At 49.6% G+C, this 20,735-nt stretch overlaps 2 protein-coding genes across 3 annotated transcripts; one reads left to right on the forward strand and one right to left on the reverse strand.

Moving 5' to 3' along the window:
- The first annotated feature begins 1,383 nt into the window (after positions 1 to 1,383).
- RMND5B (required for meiotic nuclear division 5 homolog B) lies at positions 1,384 to 15,488 on the forward strand. Of its 2 annotated transcripts, XM_068536471.1 has the most exons (12): positions 1,384 to 1,449; positions 1,608 to 1,729; positions 5,729 to 5,804; positions 5,895 to 6,057; positions 9,082 to 9,227; positions 9,356 to 9,496; positions 11,702 to 11,802; positions 11,985 to 12,151; positions 13,120 to 13,285; positions 14,486 to 14,588; positions 14,680 to 14,834; positions 14,922 to 15,488. In XM_068536471.1, exons 3-12 carry the CDS (start codon positions 5,802 to 5,804, stop codon positions 14,983 to 14,985), a joined length of 1,209 nt encoding a protein of 402 aa, XP_068392572.1. In that variant the 5' UTR covers positions 1,384 to 1,449; positions 1,608 to 1,729; positions 5,729 to 5,801; the 3' UTR covers positions 14,986 to 15,488. The 2 variants fall into 2 exon arrangements, with proteins under 2 accessions (XP_068392572.1, XP_068392573.1); XM_068536472.1 differs by lacking the exons at positions 5,729 to 5,804; positions 5,895 to 6,057.
- Positions 15,489 to 16,384: 896 nt separating this feature from the next.
- Positions 16,385 to 20,354, reverse strand: NHP2 (NHP2 ribonucleoprotein). Its single transcript, XM_068536473.1, has 4 exons — positions 20,102 to 20,354; positions 19,822 to 19,891; positions 17,424 to 17,529; positions 16,385 to 16,750 (listed from the first exon to the last, which is right to left on the reverse strand). Exons 1-4 carry the CDS (start codon positions 20,259 to 20,261, stop codon positions 16,625 to 16,627), a joined length of 462 nt encoding a protein of 153 aa, XP_068392574.1. The 5' UTR covers positions 20,262 to 20,354; the 3' UTR covers positions 16,385 to 16,624.
- Between the last annotated feature and the right edge of the window lie 381 nt (positions 20,355 to 20,735).

The raw sequence follows: 20,735 nt of genomic DNA on the forward strand, positions 1-20,735 counted from the left end.
GAGGCAGGCTTCCCCAGAGGAAGCGGGGAAGCCTGGGGCGTTCGCGAAACCCTGTGAGGTCCTGCTGGCTTGGATGCAGCCTCAGCCTCGGACTGTGGCCCCAGGCAAGGTTCACTCAACCCTCCGACCCCCACAACTCCCGCCTGGGCCAGGACCACCCAGGCTCACAGCGCAGGGACAGGCCTCTTCGCCCCCGCGGGCTGCTGCTGGACAGGCTGTGGACTATCCTCTTCCTTGCGTGTTTCATCAGGTTTGAAACCGGGGTTTCCCCATTCATAAACGGAGGATATCGGCTACTTCAGACTATTTCTGCGGAGCTACTGTGTTCCAAGCACATAGTGTTGGGGATACAGCAGCGATGAGTACAATCTCCTGGCCCCAATGGAGCTTTTATCCTAAAAGGTGGGGGGGAGGGGGGGAGGTTAGGGGCAGGAAGACAGAATAAACACATAAACGCTCAAGATAATTTAAAGTCAAATATTATAAGGAAAACAGGGTTGGATTGTGCAAGGGTGTTTTGTGGGGGTGGGGAGGAGGTATGGAGGGTTGGAGGGTAAGATGCCCTGGAATGAGACTGGCCCTAAAAGGAAGCTAAAGTCAGGGGAAAAGAGACCGAGTCTTTTTTCTTGGGCTGTTTCTAGTCCAAGTCCCTGAAGCCTGAGGAGGGGGCGGGAGGCTTCTCTGCCCCTTCCCTGCAGAGCAAGGGGGCCTTGGAGGGTCGTGAACTCAGCCCTGGCCTGGGCTTTGGGTCACCATCTCCTCTCACCTCCTTCCTAACTCTTACCCTTCCTCCTTAGGGCGGTTGCGCAACCCCTGTCTCCCCTCCATTCTGGAAGGGGAGAGACCAATTTAGGGCAGCAGGGCAGAGCTGAGTCCCTCACAGCAGAATTTAATTGCCCAGTGTGTTAAGTACGGGCTTAGGGGAGCAGCAGGGCTGGGGCAGAAAAAAGGGGACTTCTCTTTTAAACATCATTTGATGTTTCAAAAAGAGCATCAAGGAGCCATCGCGGGAAAGCCTAACTGTTGGACCTTACATGCATTGTGCTGTTCGGTATTGTCTTTACTTTGAATGAGGGTGGGAGGGCGCGGACCGGGGGAGGCACAGTTATTTCTGGTCTAGGGCTTCTGAACGCGGAGCCGCCGCGCGCACCCCCGCTGGCCAGCGAGTGGGTCGCTCCGATTCCTTCCATCAGACATGCAGAGTCGAGGCCGGGCCGGCGGCCTCGGGCTCCCGGGGGAGCCCCGGCGCAGCCCCCCGACGGTCGGAGGTGCAGTTTCCAACTGCCGCCCTGACCCTGCGGGCGACTCCACTCGTGCGCGGGAGGGGGAGGCTCGGCCACCCCTCCGCTGAGCCGCGAGTGGGCGAATCCGGAGCCTCGGAGGAACTGCCGCAGCTTCCGGTTCCGTTGACAGCGACGCCGGAAACCAGGGCCCGGGCTGCGGGACCAGGTGAGAGCCGGCTGGCTTCCCTGCCTGGAGGTGCGGTCCGAGGGTGGAGCGCGGTGGGCGGCTGCTCGGCTACGCAGGCTCCCAGGCCCCGGGTCTTCTGCAAAGCCTCGGGACTAAGCCCCCTCACCAGTCCGCCCTTGGGTTTGTTTTCTCCTCAGACGTCGGCCAGGACCGGGAGTTGGACCCCCACATTCTCAGAGGCCCTTCGGGGAGCCGCCCCTACCTGGGGAGTAGCTCGAACTCACACGTCCCATCCTATTGCGACCCTGCCGAGCCGGAGGTAACCCGTTGCGGACGTGGGAGCCAGGCAGGGCATTCGACTAAGGTCTTTTGAAGGATGAGTAGGAGTTTGCCAGTAATTTGCATGCTAATGCAGGTGAATCTCCCAGGAGGGGCTGTAGTCCAAGAAGACTGGTGGGCTGTTTCCTCTTTCCAGGTTTGGTTAATGACAGAAGAAAGATTTGAAACTTGAAATAAAGATGTGCAATGAAGAAAAGGAACAGGGTGATATGATAGACTAATAGGTATGGGGTGGGGCAGAGGGGGCAGCATTAGATACTGTGGTCTAGGAGAGCATCTCTGAAGAAATGCGTTTGAAACCCTAATAAGGACCCAGTCATAGGGAGATCTGAAAGAGTGTTCCAGGCAGAGGGAAAAAGCCCTGAGGTAGAAATAAACTGATGTTCAAGATATAGAAAGAAGACTCGTGTGGTTGGAATATGGCCATTGAGGAAGAGAGTGGTAGGAGATGAAGTTGGAGAGGTGGTTGGGAGTTGACTCACATAGAACCTTGTAGACCCATCTCCCATACTTATTCTGAGTATGTGGAAATCTTTTGGGTTTTAAGCAGAGGAGTGATGTGTAAGGTGAAGACTGGATAGAGATGGGGGGTGAAAAGATTAAGTGTTGGGTCAGTGGAGGTTGTCCAGTTCTGTGTCAGGCAAAGGGGACCTTTCTGTGATTTGCGCAAACTTCCCTTCTTCTCCCCTGGCCCCAGAAGGGGCTGTCTTGTGTTAGGATGCTGAAGACTGGGGACAAAACCCTTATGCATGCCTTGGTGGGGATTTCAGTATTACACTCACGTCTCTTCCTGCCCAACTGTGACAAGTTTGAGCTCAGGCCCCCTAGTTAGGAAATGGATGTACCCCCTGTGGACCAGGCCCTGGGCTGGGCACTGAGGGGACAGAGGATGAGATTGGACTCCAGCCCTGAGCAGCTCAGTCTAGTGCGGGGAGACAGACGTGTGAATAGGCGGTTTACTGTGCCGCAGTGCTGAGAACTCAGATGTGTAGGGTATAGGCGCCCTTGAGAGAGGTTTGGTTTGTGAAGCAGAGGAGGAGGCAGGGAGATTTCATTGAGAGCTTCACGGGCTTCATGATTAAACGGCATCTTGTGTTCTCCGTGCAGAGAAGCATGGAGGGCACTCTAGACACAGGAATAGCTTGTGCAAAGGAAGTGAATGTACAATTGCAGAGGGCATGCATGTCAAACCATGGCAGTGATGTGTAAAGGGGTGACAGGATCTGATGTGTTGTTTCGGGGTGATCACCCTGGTAGATAATTTCTGTCCATGTGAGACCTTGGGGAGGAGGGCTTAGGATAATGGAAATGAAATTCCCTGGATTAATCCTGAAGACAAACTCACACTCATCCATCCTTGTGCCTGGTGAAGATGACCGGCTGTGATTAAGGCAGAGTGGCTAACCCTGTACAGGCTGAATTGGCCTCTTGGGCTTTTCGGATGGAATACCTGCAAGCAGTTCTGTTTTCCCATCTCGTTTATTTTATTAAAAAAATTTTATTGAGGTAATCACATTTATCAGTTCAGTGTACATTTAACTGGTCCATACAGGCCCTTTTTCTCCTTTGCATTTGTTTGCATATTCCCTTTTATCCCCATTCCCCCCATTCCCTCCCCCCCCCCCACCCAACTGCAGCAAACCACTCTGATGTATTTGGTACATATCCTTTTATTTGCGTGTGTCCTTGGTTGTATGCATATATTTTTTAAAAACATAAGTGGTATTCTGCCTGGACTTCACTTTGTTTCTTTTTTTTCCCTTCAGTACCATGTTTTGGGATCTTACGATGTTGCTGTGGGTATATCTGGAACATGGTTTCTCAGTGCTACCCAGGTTTCCATAGATGCATCTCCCACATTTTACTTGACTTATCACTTCCTGTAGACCCCTGGGTTGTCTCAAACTCCCTGCCACAACACAGCACTGGGATGATAATTCTTGTACCCATCTCCTCCCTCAGCTTTTTAATACAATTTCAAGATGCTGACTTGGGCTTCCCTTTGATAATCCTGGTATTAGTTGATGTCTGACAGGGCCATACTGTTTGACCTTGGTGAGGTTGTAACCTTTCTTGAGCTGTGTTTATTTTCAGTAAATTGTGATTCTGGTTCCCACTCTTGGCAAACATTCTTTTGTACTGCCATCTTTCCTGGTTGATCATCTCACAGGCTCTGTGGTTACTTTCCTGTTTCTTGTCATCATTGATCATTGCTGTACACTCATTCCAACCACAAATATTGGCTGCTTTCCTTTCCTGGTGAGATGGTGGCCTGTTAAGCTGGTCCAGAGAGGACTGTGCTTCAGAGAAGGGCTCTGGAGCCTGGAGCCAGACTGCCCAGCTTCGGTTCCAGGTCCTCTACTTCCCAGCTACGTGACCTTGAGCAATTTATTTAATCTGAGTTTCATTTTCTCATCCGTAAAGTAGGTCTAATAATTGTACCTACCTCATAGTGCTTTTTTAAGAATTAAGTGAATTGGTTAATGCATGCCAAGTCATTAGAACAGCGCCTGTCACATAATAAGCCCCTATGAAATATTAACTATTCATAGCAATAATTATTATTATATTATTTCCAACAGGTGTCCCTGTTATATTTTGCCTGTAATGGTTCATATTCCAGTTATAGGGTATTTCCTCAGGGAGCATGAAGAGGGGGGCATGTCTTCTAGACACCCTGGTTAACAAATTCTAGTGTGATAGTGTCAACCATAAGGAGGGAGGGCGTAAATACATCTCAAGGCCCTGGGTACCATTTGTCCATCACTCATCCCCTGTCTGATAAGGAGATAGTGGCTACAGGTTGGGCCAAGATGATGGAGCCAGGGCTAACAGTACTGGTGGGAATGGGAAGAGAGTCTGGTGAGACTGGGAGAATCCCGATGGTCACTTTGGACACAGAATTCTCTTTGTGATGTTACTCTGTACCCTTCTTTGAGAGAATGAACAACTGGCTAGATTTGAACGTTTGAGAGGTGCATTTGACAGAGCCCTCTCACTTCAAATCCCATAGATGGAAAGATGGGGAGCGAAGTCAACTCTATCACCAACATTTTAAGGATCGTCCATGTGTTCAGTGTCAAAGGCTGCTCTGAAATGGAGGGGAGCAGTGGCCCAGTGTTGAAGAGACTTAGGAGTGGGACCTTAGTGGTAGGAAAGGTGGGACAAGAAAAGTCAACTTTCATCAATGGTATCATGAGGAGGAAGAGTTTTACAACAAGAGATGTTCTAGTCTAGTGGGGGAGGCAAGCCCTCAAACAGATCGTTACCCAGTGATCAAAACTGAAATAGAAGGGTGCCAAGTGAGAGTGGAGGGAGCCAGGTGAGAGCAGGCTATGGACAGCTGCAGAAGGAGATGACCTCTGAGCTGCCTTGGAAAGGATGGGCCAGCTTCTCAAGTATTCGAGGAAGTGAGGGGTGGTGGAGAGCATACCAAGGCACAGAGCTGTGAGGGAGCAAGGGAATATGAGCTGCCTGTCTGTGGGCAAGCGGCAGGGAGGCTGAGGTAGGAGTGGTGGGCAAGGCCTCTCAGGTCGTTGTGGTCAGCATTTGTTCCATAGGCTGTGCTTTCAAGCATTAGCCATTCAAGGACTGCCTTCATGGCTTCTGTCACTATAGTACATGGAAAACCAAGTCCACTAAGTGAAGAGGTGGCCATAATGAACGTATGAAAATACATGAAACATTAGAATATGCGATGTATGTATGGATTTCTACTTAGATAGCATAGGTGGTATTCCCTGCTCAGGGCTCTGCAAGGCCTGCTCTCTTTTCTGATTAAAAAAGAGATGAGGGGAATTTCCTGGTGGTCCAGTGGTTAAGACTCCGCGATTCCACTGCAGGGGTCACAGGTTCGATCCCTGGTCGGGGAACTAAGATCCCCGCATGCTGCGGCGCAGCCAAAAAAAATAAAAAAGAGATGAACAAGGATTCTAATGAAAAGAGTTGAAAACAGAGTAATTTTCTCACCATGATTCAGAAAACCCGTCCTCACGCCTACCTGCACCTCCACTGGGCACCCTGGCTGGGGGTGATGGAAGCTCTGTACAGATATGGTAAGCTGGGAATCTCTAAGCATTGATACATGATATGGGAATGGTGAGGTGGGATCTGGGAGCCCTCCTCACTGTGCCCCTCTGGCCCAGGTGGGGCCTGACACAGTGGCTGCCATGGAGCAGTGTGCAAGTGTGGAGAGAGAGGTGGACAAGGTCCTGCAGAAGTTCCTGACCTATGGGCAGCACTGTGAGCAGAGCCTGGAGGAGCTGCTGCACTACGTGGGCCAGCTGCGGGCTGAGCTGGCCAGCGCAGGTGGGTGTCCCCCCACTAGAGCCCCACACCTGCCTCCCTTGGGGCCTAGGAGACCCCCAAGGCTGCTTGATAGTAGGGTTCTGGAAGGATGATGGTTAGGGCATTGATACGTGGATCCCTAGGCCTCTTCGAAGGGGAATAAGTCTCTGAGCTATTTCAAAAAGCCCAACAGAAGTTATTAATTTGCCTGAGATTATTTTCATTTACGTTTTGTTTTCAATTTGCTTTTCTATTTTGAATGTCTAAGACACTTTAAGATAATTTCAAGTTTACAGAATAGTCCTAAGAACAGTATAAAGAGCTCATATATACCCTTCACCAAGATTCACCAACTGCTAGTATGTTGCCATATTTGCTTTATCAGTTTTCTTGCATATTCGTAGTACTTTTAAAACCATTAGAAAGTAAGCTGCAGATATCATACACCTAAGCCTTCGGTGTATATGTCCTAAGATCAAGGGCATTCTCTTACGTAAGTACAGTATAATTATTAAAATCAAGAAGTTAGACATTAATAATATGACCTAATGAATATAGCTCATATTTCAATTTGCCACTACCCAATAATTTTCGTAAAACATTTAAATTTTATTTTCCAGTCCAGGATCCGATCCAAGATCAAGCATTGCACTTAGTTTCTTGTGTCTAATCTTTAGTTTTTTAAATCTGGGACATTTCCTCCACCTGCCTTTGCCTTTCATGACATTGACATTTTGGAAACATTAAAGCCAGTGATTTTGCAGAACGTCTCTCGATTTGGATTTGTTTGCTGTTTCCTCATTATTTTTTTGCATTTTGGGCAAGAGTACTTCAGAACTGATGTGTTTCTCAGTGCATCACATCAGGAGGTACAAGGTATCAGCTTGTTCCATTATGGGTGATGTTAACTTTGATCAAGATCTTTGGTTAAGATGGTGTCTGCCAGGTTCCTACACCCTAAGGTTAATATTTCTTTCTTTAGAGTTAATCAATGAGTAATTTGTGGGGAGGTACTTTGAGACTATATAAATTTCCTGTGCTTTCTCAGACTCTGCCCACTGGTTTTAGCATTCATTGATGATTCTTGCGTGAACCAATCATTACAAAGTTAGTTGCAACATGGGTGATTTTTCCTGGTCTATCATTCCCTATACACTTATTAGTTGGCATTTAGCTATAAGAAAGGAGCTTTCCCTTCCTTCTTTCTTCCTTCCTTCCTCCCTTCCTTCCTTCCTTCCTTCCTTCCTTCCTTCCTTCCAAGTTCATACTCATAAATTCTTATATTATTCAATGGGTTATAATCCATTACTGTTATTATTTATTTTGATGATCAAATTGTCTTAGATTTGACCAGAGGTAACCCCTAGTTCCTATGTCCTTTTTTTTTTTGATTGAGCTATAATTCACATTAAAATTCACCCTTTTAAAGTATACAATTTAGTGGGTTTTTAGTATATTTCCAGAATTGTACAGTCTTTACCACTATCTAATTACAGAACATTTTCATCTCTCTAAAAAGAATCCCCCACCCATTAATAATCACTCCATTTCTCCTTCTCCCCCAGCCCCTGGCAACCACTAATATACTTTCTCTCTATGGACTTACCTATTCTGGACAGTTCATATAAATGGAATCATATAATATGTGGCCTTTTATATTCTTTCACTTAGCGTGTTTTCAAGGTTCATCCCTATTGTACCATGTACTTCATTCTTTTTTTATGTGCTGGGTCATATGGTAACTCTCTGTTCAACTTTTTGAAGAAAATGTTGGCACACTGTTTTGTGTGCACACTGTTTGGCACACTGTTTTCCAAAGTAGCTGCAACATTTTATATTCCCACCAGCAATGTATGAGGGTTCCAGTTTCCCCACATCCTCACCAACACTTGTTATCACCTGTCTTTTTGGTTATAGCCATCCTAGTAGGAGTAGGCCCAGCCACCACCTCCTGTTTGTATTTGTCAGGACTCATTCAGTTACAGGTGACAGAAACCTAGTTCAGACTAGCTTAAACAAACAAAGGGGGTATGGTTGCTGGATTTATAGATTCAGGTAACTGAAAGGTCCAGCCCAGTTGGATCTAAGTGCTCATGTGATACCTTCAATCTACACTGGCTTCATTCTCAGAGCAGTGCTCCCCTGAGGTGGTCATGGTGCTCCAGCAACTCCAGTTCACTTTTGTTTGTTTAGCAACCTGGCAGAATGCTTCTGTCTTCCAGGGCTTCTGGTCTCGGAGCTTGAGACGCTCCCTGGCCCTCTTGGGTCACGTTCCCTTCCCTGGGTCGTGTTTTCTTCCCTGAACCGAGGTGCTTCCATCTAAAGAAGGGGTGTAGATGCCGGGCTGGAAGAAGGGACCCGTGCCCTGTCTGCCCTTCTCTATTCCAAGCCCCACGTGCTCTTGGTAGTTCGTGTGGCTCATCCAGCCATGGGGGGTGGAAACCACTGTAAACCTGGCATCCTGAGCCAGAAATGTCCTTGTGCTTCCCTGGAGGACCCTGGCCTGCCTGGTGTCCTCTGGGTTAATTAGAGGCATTAACATGGGGACAATACTTTATGGTTCAAAGCCTTCCCACGGGGTATCTCCTTCAAGATAATAAGGAGCCATCTGGTGTGGTGGTGAGGAGCCTGGGCTTCAGATCACTGCTGTGACATCTGGCAAGTTACGGCCTCAGCTTCCTCAGCTGTAGTACAAGATACTAACAGTGCCCACTGCATAGAATGGTGATGAGGATTAAATGAGCTAAAACCAAGTACTTGCCCACAGTAAGTGCCAAATCATCTTCATTTCACAGCAACCTACAAGGCCAGTGCTATCACCCCCATTTTGCAGATGAGGGAACGAAGACTCTTGAGAGATGAACCGGCATGTCCCACTTGACCAATTCCAAGTCATGTAGTTAAAAAGTGGCAGGACCTGTAGTAGAAGCTTTCACTTTGGAGTTCAGGGCTGCTTCCCGGCCTCCATGCTGGCATTTAGAATAAGGAGGCAGGGACAAGGTCTGCTCCTCTGTGTCCTGACTCATTGCCAGTGTTTCTCTGCAGCCCTCCAGGGGACCCCTCTCTCAGCCACCCTCTCCCTGGTGATGTCTCAGTGCTGCCGGAAGATAAAAGACACCGTGCAGAAACTGGCTTCAGACCACAAGGACATTCACAGCAGTGTCTCCCGAGTGGGCAAAGCCATTGACAGGGTGAGCATGTGGGTGGCCCCGGACTGGGGGCGGGAACACCTGCTGCTAGTGTGTAGCAGGGCTTCTCAGGAAGCCAGTGTGAGAAGTGAGACCCTGAGTCACAGGGCCCTGTCTCTCATCCTCGTCAGAACTTTGACTCTGAGATTTGCGGTGTAGTCTCCGACGCAGTGTGGGACTCTCGGGAGAAGCAGCAGCAGATCCTGCAGATGGCCATCCTGGAGCACCTGTACCAGCAGGGCATGCTCAGTGTTGCTGAGGAGCTGTGCCAGGTAACGAGCCCGCTGGGAAGGCACTGGTACCTGCCTGTTCTGCTTTCTACTTGGTAGTTTTCTTTATATTAGGACCCCGTTATTATTTTTTTCTTGTATCCAGACAGGTCAGTTTATTTACATGACTCAAATATGTATGTCATCAGCTCTGATAGGGATACCTGTTCCCAGAGACCTGTTTCCAGTGGACAGTTGGCCTGGCAGGGCATCCTCCCCTCTGGACTGCACATGGGAAGTCCGACGTTTCCTCCAAGATCACCCCTTAACTTTGCTTCCAGTGTAGACCAGCTCCTTTCCGTTGATGCATTCTTTCCTTTAACGGGTTAATAGCTATTTTAAAAATTGTATTTAATTTATTAAAACTAAAAAAAAACAAGAACAGTTCACCCATTTCTCCCACACCCTACCCTGCACCTCTGGTAACCACCAGTCTGTTCTCTGTATTTATGAGCTTGGTTTTCTTAAAAAAAACTTTTTTAGATTCCACATATGAGTTCACATGGTATTTGTCTTTCTCTGTCTGACATATTTCATTTAGCATAATGGTCCATCCATGTTACCACAAATGACAGGATTTTCCTACTTTTTTAATGGCTGAATAATATTTCATTTTACACACACACACACACACCATCTTCTTTATCCATTCATCCATTGATGGACACTTACGTTGTTTCCTTATCTTGGCTATTGTAAATAATGCTGCGATGAATATGGGGGTGCAGATATCTTTTCAAGTTAGTGTTTTCATTTTCTTTAGTTAAGTACCCAGAAGTGGAATTGCTGGATCATAGGTAGCTCTATTTTTAATCTTTTGAGGAACTTCCATACTGTTATCCATAGCGGCTGCACCAATCTACATTCCCACCAGAGGTGCACGAGGGTTCCTTTTTCTCCACATCCTCACCAACACTTGTTACTTCTTATCTTTTTGATAATAACCATTCTAACAAGTACAAGGTGATGGCTCACTGTGGTGTTGATTTGCATTGCCCTGCCCTGATGATTGAGGTAGAGAATCTTTTCATGTGCCTGTTGGCCATTTTGATGTCTCCTTTGGAAAAATGTCTATTCAAATCTTCTCTCCATTTTTTAAGTTTTTTTTTTTTTTGCTATTGAGTTATATGAGTTTTTGTATATTTTGGATATTAGCCCCTTATCAGATACACAATTTGCACATATTTTCTCCCGTTTGGTAGGTTGCCTTTTCATTTTGTTGATGGTTTCCTTTGCTGTGCAGAAGCTTTAAATTTAGTTTGATGTAGTCCTACTTTTTATTTTTTATTTTTTGCTTTTGTTGCTTCTTTAAATAAATTTTAGAAATCAGTGCCCCTGATGTAAAAAGAGAGTAGCTATAAAAATATATACAATGGGGGCTTCCCTGGTGGCGCAGTGGTTAAGAATCCACCTGCCAATGCAGGGGACACGGGTTCAAGCCCTGGTCCGGGAAGATCCCACATGCTGCGGAGCATCTAAGCCCGTGCGCCACAACTGCTGAGCCTGTGCTCTAGAGTCCGTGAGCCACAACTACTGAGCCCGCATGCCACAACTACTGAAGCCTGCGCACCTAGAGCCTGTGCTCCGCAACAAGAGAAGCTGCAATGAGAAGCCCGCGCACCACAACCAAGAGTAGCCCCTGCTCGCCTCAACTAGAGAAAAGCCCGCGCGCAGCAACAGACCCAACGCAGACACAAATAAATAAAATAAATTTTTAAATGTAAAATATATATATATACAATGAAAAGTGAAGTTATTAATTTCTAGCTAGAGTTGGTTGCCAGCCAGAGGTCTGAGTGCCTGGTAGTCCCTTTCTTAAAAAGGAAGATTAGTAAAATGATGAAGTAGCACTTGTTAGGTGTTAAAGACACACTAGAAGTGAAAGTAAAGGATACTTTCCCTGAACGTAATTAGGGGGACTGAAAAGGAATAATTTTCGCTCCATGCTACTCAGTGTGGGTCTCCAGTACCCCAGCAGGTGGGGTGGGGTTTGCAGTCTGCTCTCTAGGAGGCCAGCATGTAGCACTCAGCCTCCCAGAACTGAACTGGGAATAAGAGGGGTCCAGGTGGCTGGCAAGAGACCATGGCTCCTCATGCAAAACCTGGCCCTCTCTAGCTTGGCTTTGGTGGATGAGGTTTTATTAGGTGTAGAGCAGAGAATTTTGGAAACACTGTCCTCCAGTGGTGAATTGTTCTCTCTCCCTCTAGGAATCAACACTGAATGTGGATTTGGATTTCAAGCAGCCTTTCCTGGAGTTGAATCGAATCCTGGAAGCTCTGCATGAACAAGACCTGGGGCCAGCATTGGAGTACGTTGGCCCTTGGGTGGGCCCGCGGGGGACAGGGCTTGTCTGTGCTCTTCACCTCACTCAGCGTACTTGACACGTCTCCAGCTGTGTCTCACGGGCCTCACGTAGGCTCTTGGAGGCTCCGCCAGGGCCCCTTCTCTCGCCCCACCAGCTCCACACTCAGCTGGCCCCTTTCTTCCCAGATGGGCCGTCTCCCACAGGCAGCGCCTGCTCGAGCTCAACAGCTCCCTGGAGTTCAAGCTGCACCGACTGCACTTCATCCGCCTCCTGGCAGGTGGCCCTGAGAAGCAGCTGGAGGCCCTCAGCTACGCCCGGCACTTCCAGCCCTTTGCTCGGCTTCACCAGCGGGGTACGTGCCCCGAGTGCCAGGGTGGGCACTGCTGGGCTCTGGCGGACATCAGCACGTCTGGGATTGACCGTCCCTGCCCCACGTGGGGCTGTGTGTTACCGGAACCCCTCCCCCACTGTCGCCCAGGTGAACTCCAAACTCAAGGCCCTTCCTCACCGCCTCTGCCATACCCTCCTAGCTTCATCTCACACCACCTCTGGTCCCCAGCCACGTGCCACACCCCCACCCAGAGCTCACCAGGCCTGCCCACGACACGCGTGCCCTCATGCTGCTCTGCCTCACAGTAGGAATTCCAAACCTGTTGTTTGAGCCTCACCTTCCACATGTTCACAATTAGTAACCATCCGACTACTAGTAACTTTTTTCTTTAGCTCCACTCACATTTATTACTTCACATTTTATTTAGAGATAAACAGCATGAAAACCCAGCAATGTTATGAAATCTTAGCTAGATACTGCTGCCTCCTGAAAGCTTTTTGAAAAGGGAGATTAGGGAATTCCCTTGGAGTCCAGTGGTTAGGACTTCACACTTTCAATTGCGTGGGGCATGGGTTTGATCGCTGGTCAGGGAACTAAGATCCTGCATGCCACAAGGTGTGGCCAAAAAAAAAAAGAGCAAGGGGGGGATTAGCTGGTGTTGGAGAATAGAGACATGAGCGCTGGCCTGAGCTCTCTCCTTGATGCAGCTGAAAGCATGGGAAGGAAACTGAAACCCCTCCCTACCTCATGCTGTGGGGTCATGATTGCCACAGAAGCAGGCCTGAGACCCCACTTCCTCATTGGATTGTAGGGAAAACTGGTTTTGCCAGAGGGCGTTTTAACCCCCATTTGGTCAGGTCTCCGGCCTGGGAGCCATGGGGCTCAGCCTGCTCCTCATACTGCCTCTGCAGCCCTGCCACCGCAGGGCTGGACGCGGAGCCCTGGGAAAAGGCTGCCTCCTTGTACCCTGATTCCCCCTTGCCTTGTAGAGATCCAGGTGATGATGGGCAGTCTGGTATACCTGCGGCTGGGCTTGGAGAAGTCACCCTACTGCCACCTCCTGGACAACAGCCATTGGGCCGAGATCTGTGAGACCTTTACGCGCGATGCTTGTTCCCTGTTGGGCCTTTCTGTGGAGTCACCCCTCAGCGTCAGGTACAGCCAGCCCTATGGGGGCAGCACAAATGGGAGGGTTGAGGGAAACCCAATTTTCCAAGGCCCTGCCACGTCCAGGGATGGTGCTTGGTGCCTTCACAGACCTAAACTGCCTGTCTTAGTCATTCTTCCAGATAGGAATTACCTTTCTTTCTACAGTTGGAGAAACAGATTTAGAAAGAGTTGTGGCCTGGGATCACCACAAGGTCAATGGCAGGGTCAAGGTTCCCATTTTGTAAGGTCTCGTGAGTGAGGTCTGTGTCTCCTGCACCTCACCCCTGGATTATCACAGGACCCTCTGACAGCCTGGCCTTCTTGCCACCTCATCTCTCAAACACGACTTCCCTTCAGGGAGACTTGAGTTGCTGAGTCACACGTGCTGAGAGCTTTCACTCAGAAGACTCCTTTATAGTTAATATTCTTCTCATGGCTTCACAACAAACCAAGGAGTTAGAGGTACTGTTACCCTTATTTTACATGAGAAAACAGGCTCCTAGGGCCTCACAGGGAATAAAGGTCACCTGGACCTGACCCCGCCACATACCGCACCACAGTGGTGTATTTTATTTAGGCTGGCTGTGGAATCTCACGCCTTGCCCCATTGTGATAGGCTCCACCCTCCAATTCGTTACCACAGACTCTGGTTATAGAACAGTCTTTCCCAGTGGGAACACCGGTGCCTTAGGACGGTTCTTTTGCGCACAACTGCCCTGTGTGTTGTAGGCGTTTGGTACCCAAGGCTCCAGCCAGCCGGCTCCCCACCCCCCGCCCAGTCCTTCTGAGAACTGAATCTGCTTTTTCCCATTTCTAAGTGCCCTGGTTGATTGCAGTTACAGAGGCGCACTGTGACAACGGAATGGGGTAGACAGGCAGGATGGGGCCCTTCCAGACATCACTGTCCCTGTCACACCAAGGACTTATCAGTGCTTGGGATGAACAGATTATCTGTCCCCTGGATGTTCCTTTTGTGTTTATTATAGGTTCTCAAATTTGGGGGTGCATTAGAATGACTCTTTAGAGTTGGACGCATAAGTACATATGTGGCTTTATGCGTGACCTGAGAGATTTTTAAGGACCGGTTTGATCAAGTGCCACTTTGAAACCTTGTCCCAAGTCACATTCCAACAATGTGCTGGTCCTTCTGTCTGTCTGCTGGGTTCTTGGTCAGGGTCACTCCAGCCCCTGCTCTTTGTTCTGCAGCTTTGCCTCTGGCTGTGTGGCGCTGCCAGTGCTGATGAACATTAAAGCTGTGATCGAGCAGAGGCAGTGCACTGGGGTCTGGAGTCACAAGGATGAGTTACCGGTGAGGCCTGGCAGGGGGAGGTACAGCAGGAGGCGCTGGGGAGGACAGCCGCCATGGGAAGTGGGACTCACCCCTCTGCTGGCCTCCCCAGATTGAGATCGAACTAGGTATGAAGTGCTGGTACCACTCAGTGTTCGCGTGCCCCATCCTCCGCCAGCAGACGTCGGATTCCAACCCTCCCATCAAGCTCATTTGTGGCCACGTCATCTCCCGAGATGCACTCAACAAGCTCATTAACGGAGGAAAGTAAGTTCCATGTGCTCTGCTCCACCTGGGCGTGATCCTTCTGCTGGCTGGCCCCTTGAGACATTCTTGGTTCTTCTCCCTTTGTAGGCTGAAGTGTCCCTACTGTCCCATGGAGCAGAACCCAGCAGATGGGAAACGCATCATATTCTGATTCCTGCCTGGGAGGAACTTTGCTGAAAGAGGTTTTTCACCCATGAGCCTTGGTCTGTCTCCGTGGGGGTGGTTGGCTTCTGTGGACTGTGGTTCATTTCACAGCAACTGTCTGAGGAGTGCCACCACAGGCAGGGGCTGGAGTGGCCCTCTGGCAGAGGCCAAGGAGGGAGATGAAGCAGCCTACATCCGGCAGCTGGCTCCTTGGCTCTAAGGGCAGGGAGACTCTGGCCTCTGTACTCCTGCCCTGTCTCCCCTTCATTGTATTTGCTATTGACTTAGTAGCAACTGACAGAGAAGCAAAGGACTTGGCGGGCACAGCAGATGTCTTCCATCCTGCCCTCAGCCAGGTCTCTTACTGCCACACCAAGGCTTGTGTCCACTCCTCCCACTGTACAGCCTCACAACTGTATGCATCAATTTCCCACTGTAAATAGTCTGGGATAGAACTGAATGCCGTTGTTTTATAACTTTGAGCAAATATAGTCACAGACCTTCTCCTTACTTTGCCCACCTTTAGCTTCACTGGCAAAGAATTACCATGTGCCCACTGTGCACAGGTACTGGGCATGGCCTAACCATTGCTGCTGGTTGGGAGCATGGCAGCCACAGAGCCCAGTCGAAAGAACCCAACCTGCATCTGATTGGGAGAAAAAGCTAGGAGATGGCAGACCCTGGGCAAGGTGCTTTTACATATACACATATAAAATCGTATTACCTCCTTATTAGAAATGAGTGTGAAGGGATGTAGGAAGATGAAATGACTTGCCCAGAAAGGCTCACAGCTTGTCAAGAAGAGCTTGGAGTTTAAACCAGATCCAACCCTCAAGCCCAAGGTCCTTCCAGTTTATGCCAGGGTGCCTGAAGCTTGGCTGCTGTGTGTACTGAGTCCTGTGCTGGGCCTTTGAGAACAGGAAGGCACCATAAGTCTAAAATGTTTGAAGGGATTAGGTTATGGGGCCATTATGCCAAGCAGGAGAGATGGCCTGGGGTTCTGCAATTAACTTCATATACCTATTTAAAATTTACTGTGTGGGTGGGTACATTGCTTCTGTCAGCTTCCCAGTGGCATTTAAGGCTCTTGGGGAAAAAGAAAAGAGGAATGGTGGTGTCCCCGACATAGGAGCTACAGGCTTAGATGAAGTGGGGCCTGGGCTCAGCTGGCTCGCCCTGCAGCTCCCAGCTACTCTGGAAGCGGGAGTGGAAAGCTCAGGGTGGGCAGTAGGGTCCATTCTCAGCTTGAGTCTAGCACTGGCTCTGGTGGCCAAGCATTAGCACTGAACATTCTTCAAGTCCTCGGGTCCTCTGAGGAGAAAGGCTGCTTCTGCTCTTTCTTCCCCACCAACTCCTCAGCCCCACCAGCAGCTGCTGCTTAAAAAAACACCCACAGACTCAGCACATTTTAGTTTCAGCATTTACTTCTCCCACGTCATCTTCATTGAAGCTCAACAGAAAATAGCACTGATAGAGAAGATGCTGGCTTGGCTGCCGTGAAGTAGCTGTTGGAGCCATCTGGGAAGAACACGTGCCTCAGGGTACCACAGAGATGCCGTGAATGTGGGCAGCAGGAGGCCAGCCAGCTGGTGCGCCACCAATCCAACAGCTTCTGGAGCAGGTGCCCAGGTTGCTGCCTAAGTCCTTCACATGGGCGGGGGCAGGGCCTGTACCTCCTCCAGGCACTCGTCATAGGCCTCCTGGTATTCCTCGTGGGGCTTGACCATTATCACACAGGTGGGGCGCTTAGAGCCGGCGGCTGCACCCAGGTCCTGCAGAGAAGGCAAAAGAAGGGCTGTTTGGAAAGAAGGCTGCACAACCTGTGTACCAGGGAGTCACAAACTGATGATCCACCAGCCTAATCCAGCCCACAGACTACTGCTAGTGTCAACGTTGACACATGTGCTAGTCAGTCAACGTTAACATTTTGAATTGGTTGCCACCATTTAAACTCAGCAAACTTTCGAGTTGTGGTCCAGCAACGCTGGGCCTACAGTTCCACGTGGCAACTGTGAAAGGGCTCCAGCCCAGCAGGGGCTGTCCCCTTGGGCAGCGCCTGTGCTTTCCAGGTCCCTGCCATCCCCCACTCCCTGGACTCCAGACCTGGCCTCTGCTGTGTAAGGGTAAGGACAGCTTCAGGTCCCTAGAACATCCCCTCTGAAACTGCACCCGCCTAGTAGGACTTAAATATCCAAGTTCACCTTCTGTTTCATTCCCATAGTCCATGGAGAAGGGGATTCCCATTTTACAAGAAGGAAATGGAAGTGCAGAGAGGTAACTTATCTGCAGTCCCTCATCTAGGAAGCAGCAGAGCCAAGAATCCATCCAGGCCTGTCTTAACTCCAAAGCTCACGCTCCTTCCCACTATGGCCTGCTGCCACATACCTGATCCCAGACACCTTCCCTCCTGTGCTGACCAAGATCAGGGGCACATGTGCTCCTTACCGTCTTCGAGGGGATATAGACGTACGGCAAATTCCGGTCTTCACACATAACTGGGAGATGGCAGTATACCTCAATGGGTAATGTGTCTCCTGCCAAAACCATGATCCTGAAATAAGAGAAACCACTGTCATTTCCAGCTTGCTTGTTCCCTCTTTCAGTCATAAGTGTTGCCTCTGAGCTGGGCCTTGGGGGTACAGAGATGGGTAAGCTGCCCCTGACCTCAAAGAGCCCAATTATTAATGTGTGTCTCCCAACCTTTAGAAATTCATGCAGGTTTGTTTGGTGAGTGCATTCCTCTGGGGAGGTGATCTCTATTGCTTGGCAACAAGTAAATGCCACCAAGTGTGACAAAGCATAACGTGCTGGGACAGATGAGGTATGAGAGAGATGCCAAGGAGTAAGAGCTCAGCTCTCCTTGGAAGATCAGAAAATGAATCAGGAAGTGACACTTGAGAGGAAAGCTGAATGATGAACATCTGTCAGGCAGCACGTGGAGGAGCTGGAGGCAGGGAAAGCATTTAAGGTCGAGAGAATCAGAAGGATACCAGATACACAGGGGCTGGCTATTGCTGGGGAGCCAGGGATGGCTCTGGAGTCCAGGATGGGGATGGGGCAGACAGAAGGCTAGAAAAACTAGTCACATTTAAGGGCCTTGAGTGCTTCCAGGATCATTCCCAAGAGTGACAGGGAACCAATGAAAGCTTGCCAGAGAATCCTCAGCTAGGGCTCTTAGCTGGCAAGGTGTTGGGGTTCTGGGACAAGGGCCTCAGCAGCCCTGATGACACAGAGGGAAGAGTCTGTTCCCTAGGGGAGTGAGAGGAAAACACAAGGAAAGAGCTCTTGGTTCAAAGCACTGCATCCACACTCCTAGTTTTCCTTTTGCCTCATATACTCTCCTCCTCTGCAGGCTCCTCTTCCTTTGAGTAGCCTTTATTTTATTTTATTGGCTTTGCCGCACGGCTTGCGGGATCTTAGTTCCCCAACCAGGGATCGAGCCCTGGGCCCCCTGCAGTGGAAGCACGGAGTCCTAACTGTTGGACCGCCAGGGAATTCCTCAGTAGCCTTTAAATGCTGGTGTTCCCACAGCCTGGTCCTTGGCTGCCCTGTCAGTACTTTCTCCCCAGCTGACCCCATCCATAACCAAGGCTTCAAGCGCCAACTATGTGTTGACAACTCCCAAATCTATTCTCTCCAGCCTGACCCTCTCCCAAACTGCAAATCCTTATAGCCACTTTCCTGTTTGACATTTCTGCTAGGGAGAGGGTTCATATGTCTAAAAGGCACCTCAAAAACTTGTCTAAAACCAAACTCATGACCTTCCCATACAAACCTGGCTCCCTCCACTATTCACTATTTCAGTGAGTGCGCCCTCTGTCCATTCGCCTGGAACCCACACCTCTTCACTCCATATCGGAAAGTCCTCTCATCCATCCACTTTAATTCTTTCCATCTCGCCATCACTAACCCCATCAAAAATTGCCCTTGCCTCTTCTATACCACAGTAGCCTTCTATCTCAATTTCCCCATCTATTCTTCCACCTCTGATCCTTTCCAAAGTTGCCAGAAAAATCTTCTTAAGGTGTAAACATAATTATGTCACTCCCTGGCTTTAACCCTCGGTGGCCTCCAAAGCTCTGAGTACAAAAACTAAACTTACCATGGCTTACAAAAACCCCATGCAAAGGTAGCACTTCTGCCCACTACTACCCTCTCCTGCCCTGAAATCCACTTTCTTCTGGCAGAATGCCTCCCCTCCCCCCCAGCCCACAAACTAATTCCTGTATCTTCAGACCTCAGCTACCCCACCTGGGTCAGACTCCATAGAGCATCAAATCCCCCCAAGCATTATTTATCTCTGGAGCACCTACAATGTACCAGACACTTCTGAAAATAAAGCAGTGAGAGGCTTTTTCCTGTTCTCAAAGGGCTTACTTTCTGACCCTAGTGGAAGATACAGGGAATAAAAATGCAAGTAAGTTTCAGGTTCTGATAAATGCCAGAAAGAAAAGATGTAGGGTAATGAAGTCATTCTCACTGCACCCTGTACTTTTCCTTCACGGTTACCTATGACACTTGTAATTTTGTGTGTATTTGATTATTCATTGTCTCCCCATAGTATAGTGCCTGAAAAAGAGTAGACAGTAAATAGTCGCTGAATGAATGAAGCTGGGATCTACCCTAAGTGAGCTGGCTTATACAATTCGCTTCCCCTGGAATTCACTTTCCCCATGGTGTCCCTTTGCGCTCGTGTAAGTGATGTATCAGCATCCGTACGGAAGGGAATTTACCTTCTGCACATGAGGAGGAGTCATAGCTCTTTTACCGACTACCTACTAAGTAGCAGGGATACCTTCGTCATCGTTTAGAAATGCAAAATCCGGCGGGAGGGGGTTCTTACCCTTTCTCGCCTTTGTTGATAAATTTCTGAACTTCCTTAACCCCGCGCCGAATCTGCTTCTGCTTCACGGCTGCAACGACAGAAGAATCAGTCGAGGGGACCTCCGACCGCCACCCGCGTCCTGTCCCGGCTCACCCCGGCGTCCACCGCACCTTTTTTTTTTTTTCTTGGCGACGCCACGCGGCCTGCGGAACTTCCCCACCTAGGGGTCGAACCCATGCCCCCTCCACTGGAAACGCAGAGTCTTAACCATTGGACCACCAGGAAAGTCACGCCGCACCTTTCTTGATGCATTTGTAGAGCTTCCGCGTGAGGCGGCGAGAAGCCAGAGGCTGCGCGATGGGGTTCAGATTCACCAGCAGCTCATGGTAAGTGCGCTCTCCGCAGCACGCGTCCGCCTGAGCCTCCGGCCCGTCTGGATCTGCCTTTATTTTGGTCATGGCAGCGACCGCGGCAACCGAGTGCCCAAGATGCTAATCCACGCGGCCGGCGCTTCAGGAATCACTTCCGGGTCATGCCGCTCTGCGGGAAGCAGGCAGCACACCGTAACCAATTAGGAACTCAGGTCTCCGACTCTGACCAATCCTTGACGCCCAGCTCCTTAAATATAGAGCACTGAGGGGCGGGGTCTCGGCCGTAGGGGCGGGGCCACTCCCATAACTGAGGCGGGGCGGGGCGGAGCGGATTAGGGCCGGAGTCGGAGGGTTCAGGAGGCGAAGGGCGGAGCCCTGAGGGATTGGGGCCCTGGAGTAGGTGAGAAGGCGCTAGGACCCAGGCTTGGGCCCTTCTGAGAGTTCGGCGTCACAGAATAGGCGGTGGGAGGAAGAGGAGGAGGAGGAGGCTGTACCTGTAGGGTCGTGACCACATCTAAGGCGACAGGATCCTTGCCGAAAGCGCGGGGTCTGCGACCGGAC

This window comes from Eschrichtius robustus, chromosome 2 (assembly GCF_028021215.1).
Source record: "Eschrichtius robustus isolate mEscRob2 chromosome 2, mEscRob2.pri, whole genome shotgun sequence".
Lineage (NCBI taxonomy): Eukaryota > Metazoa > Chordata > Mammalia > Artiodactyla > Eschrichtiidae > Eschrichtius > Eschrichtius robustus.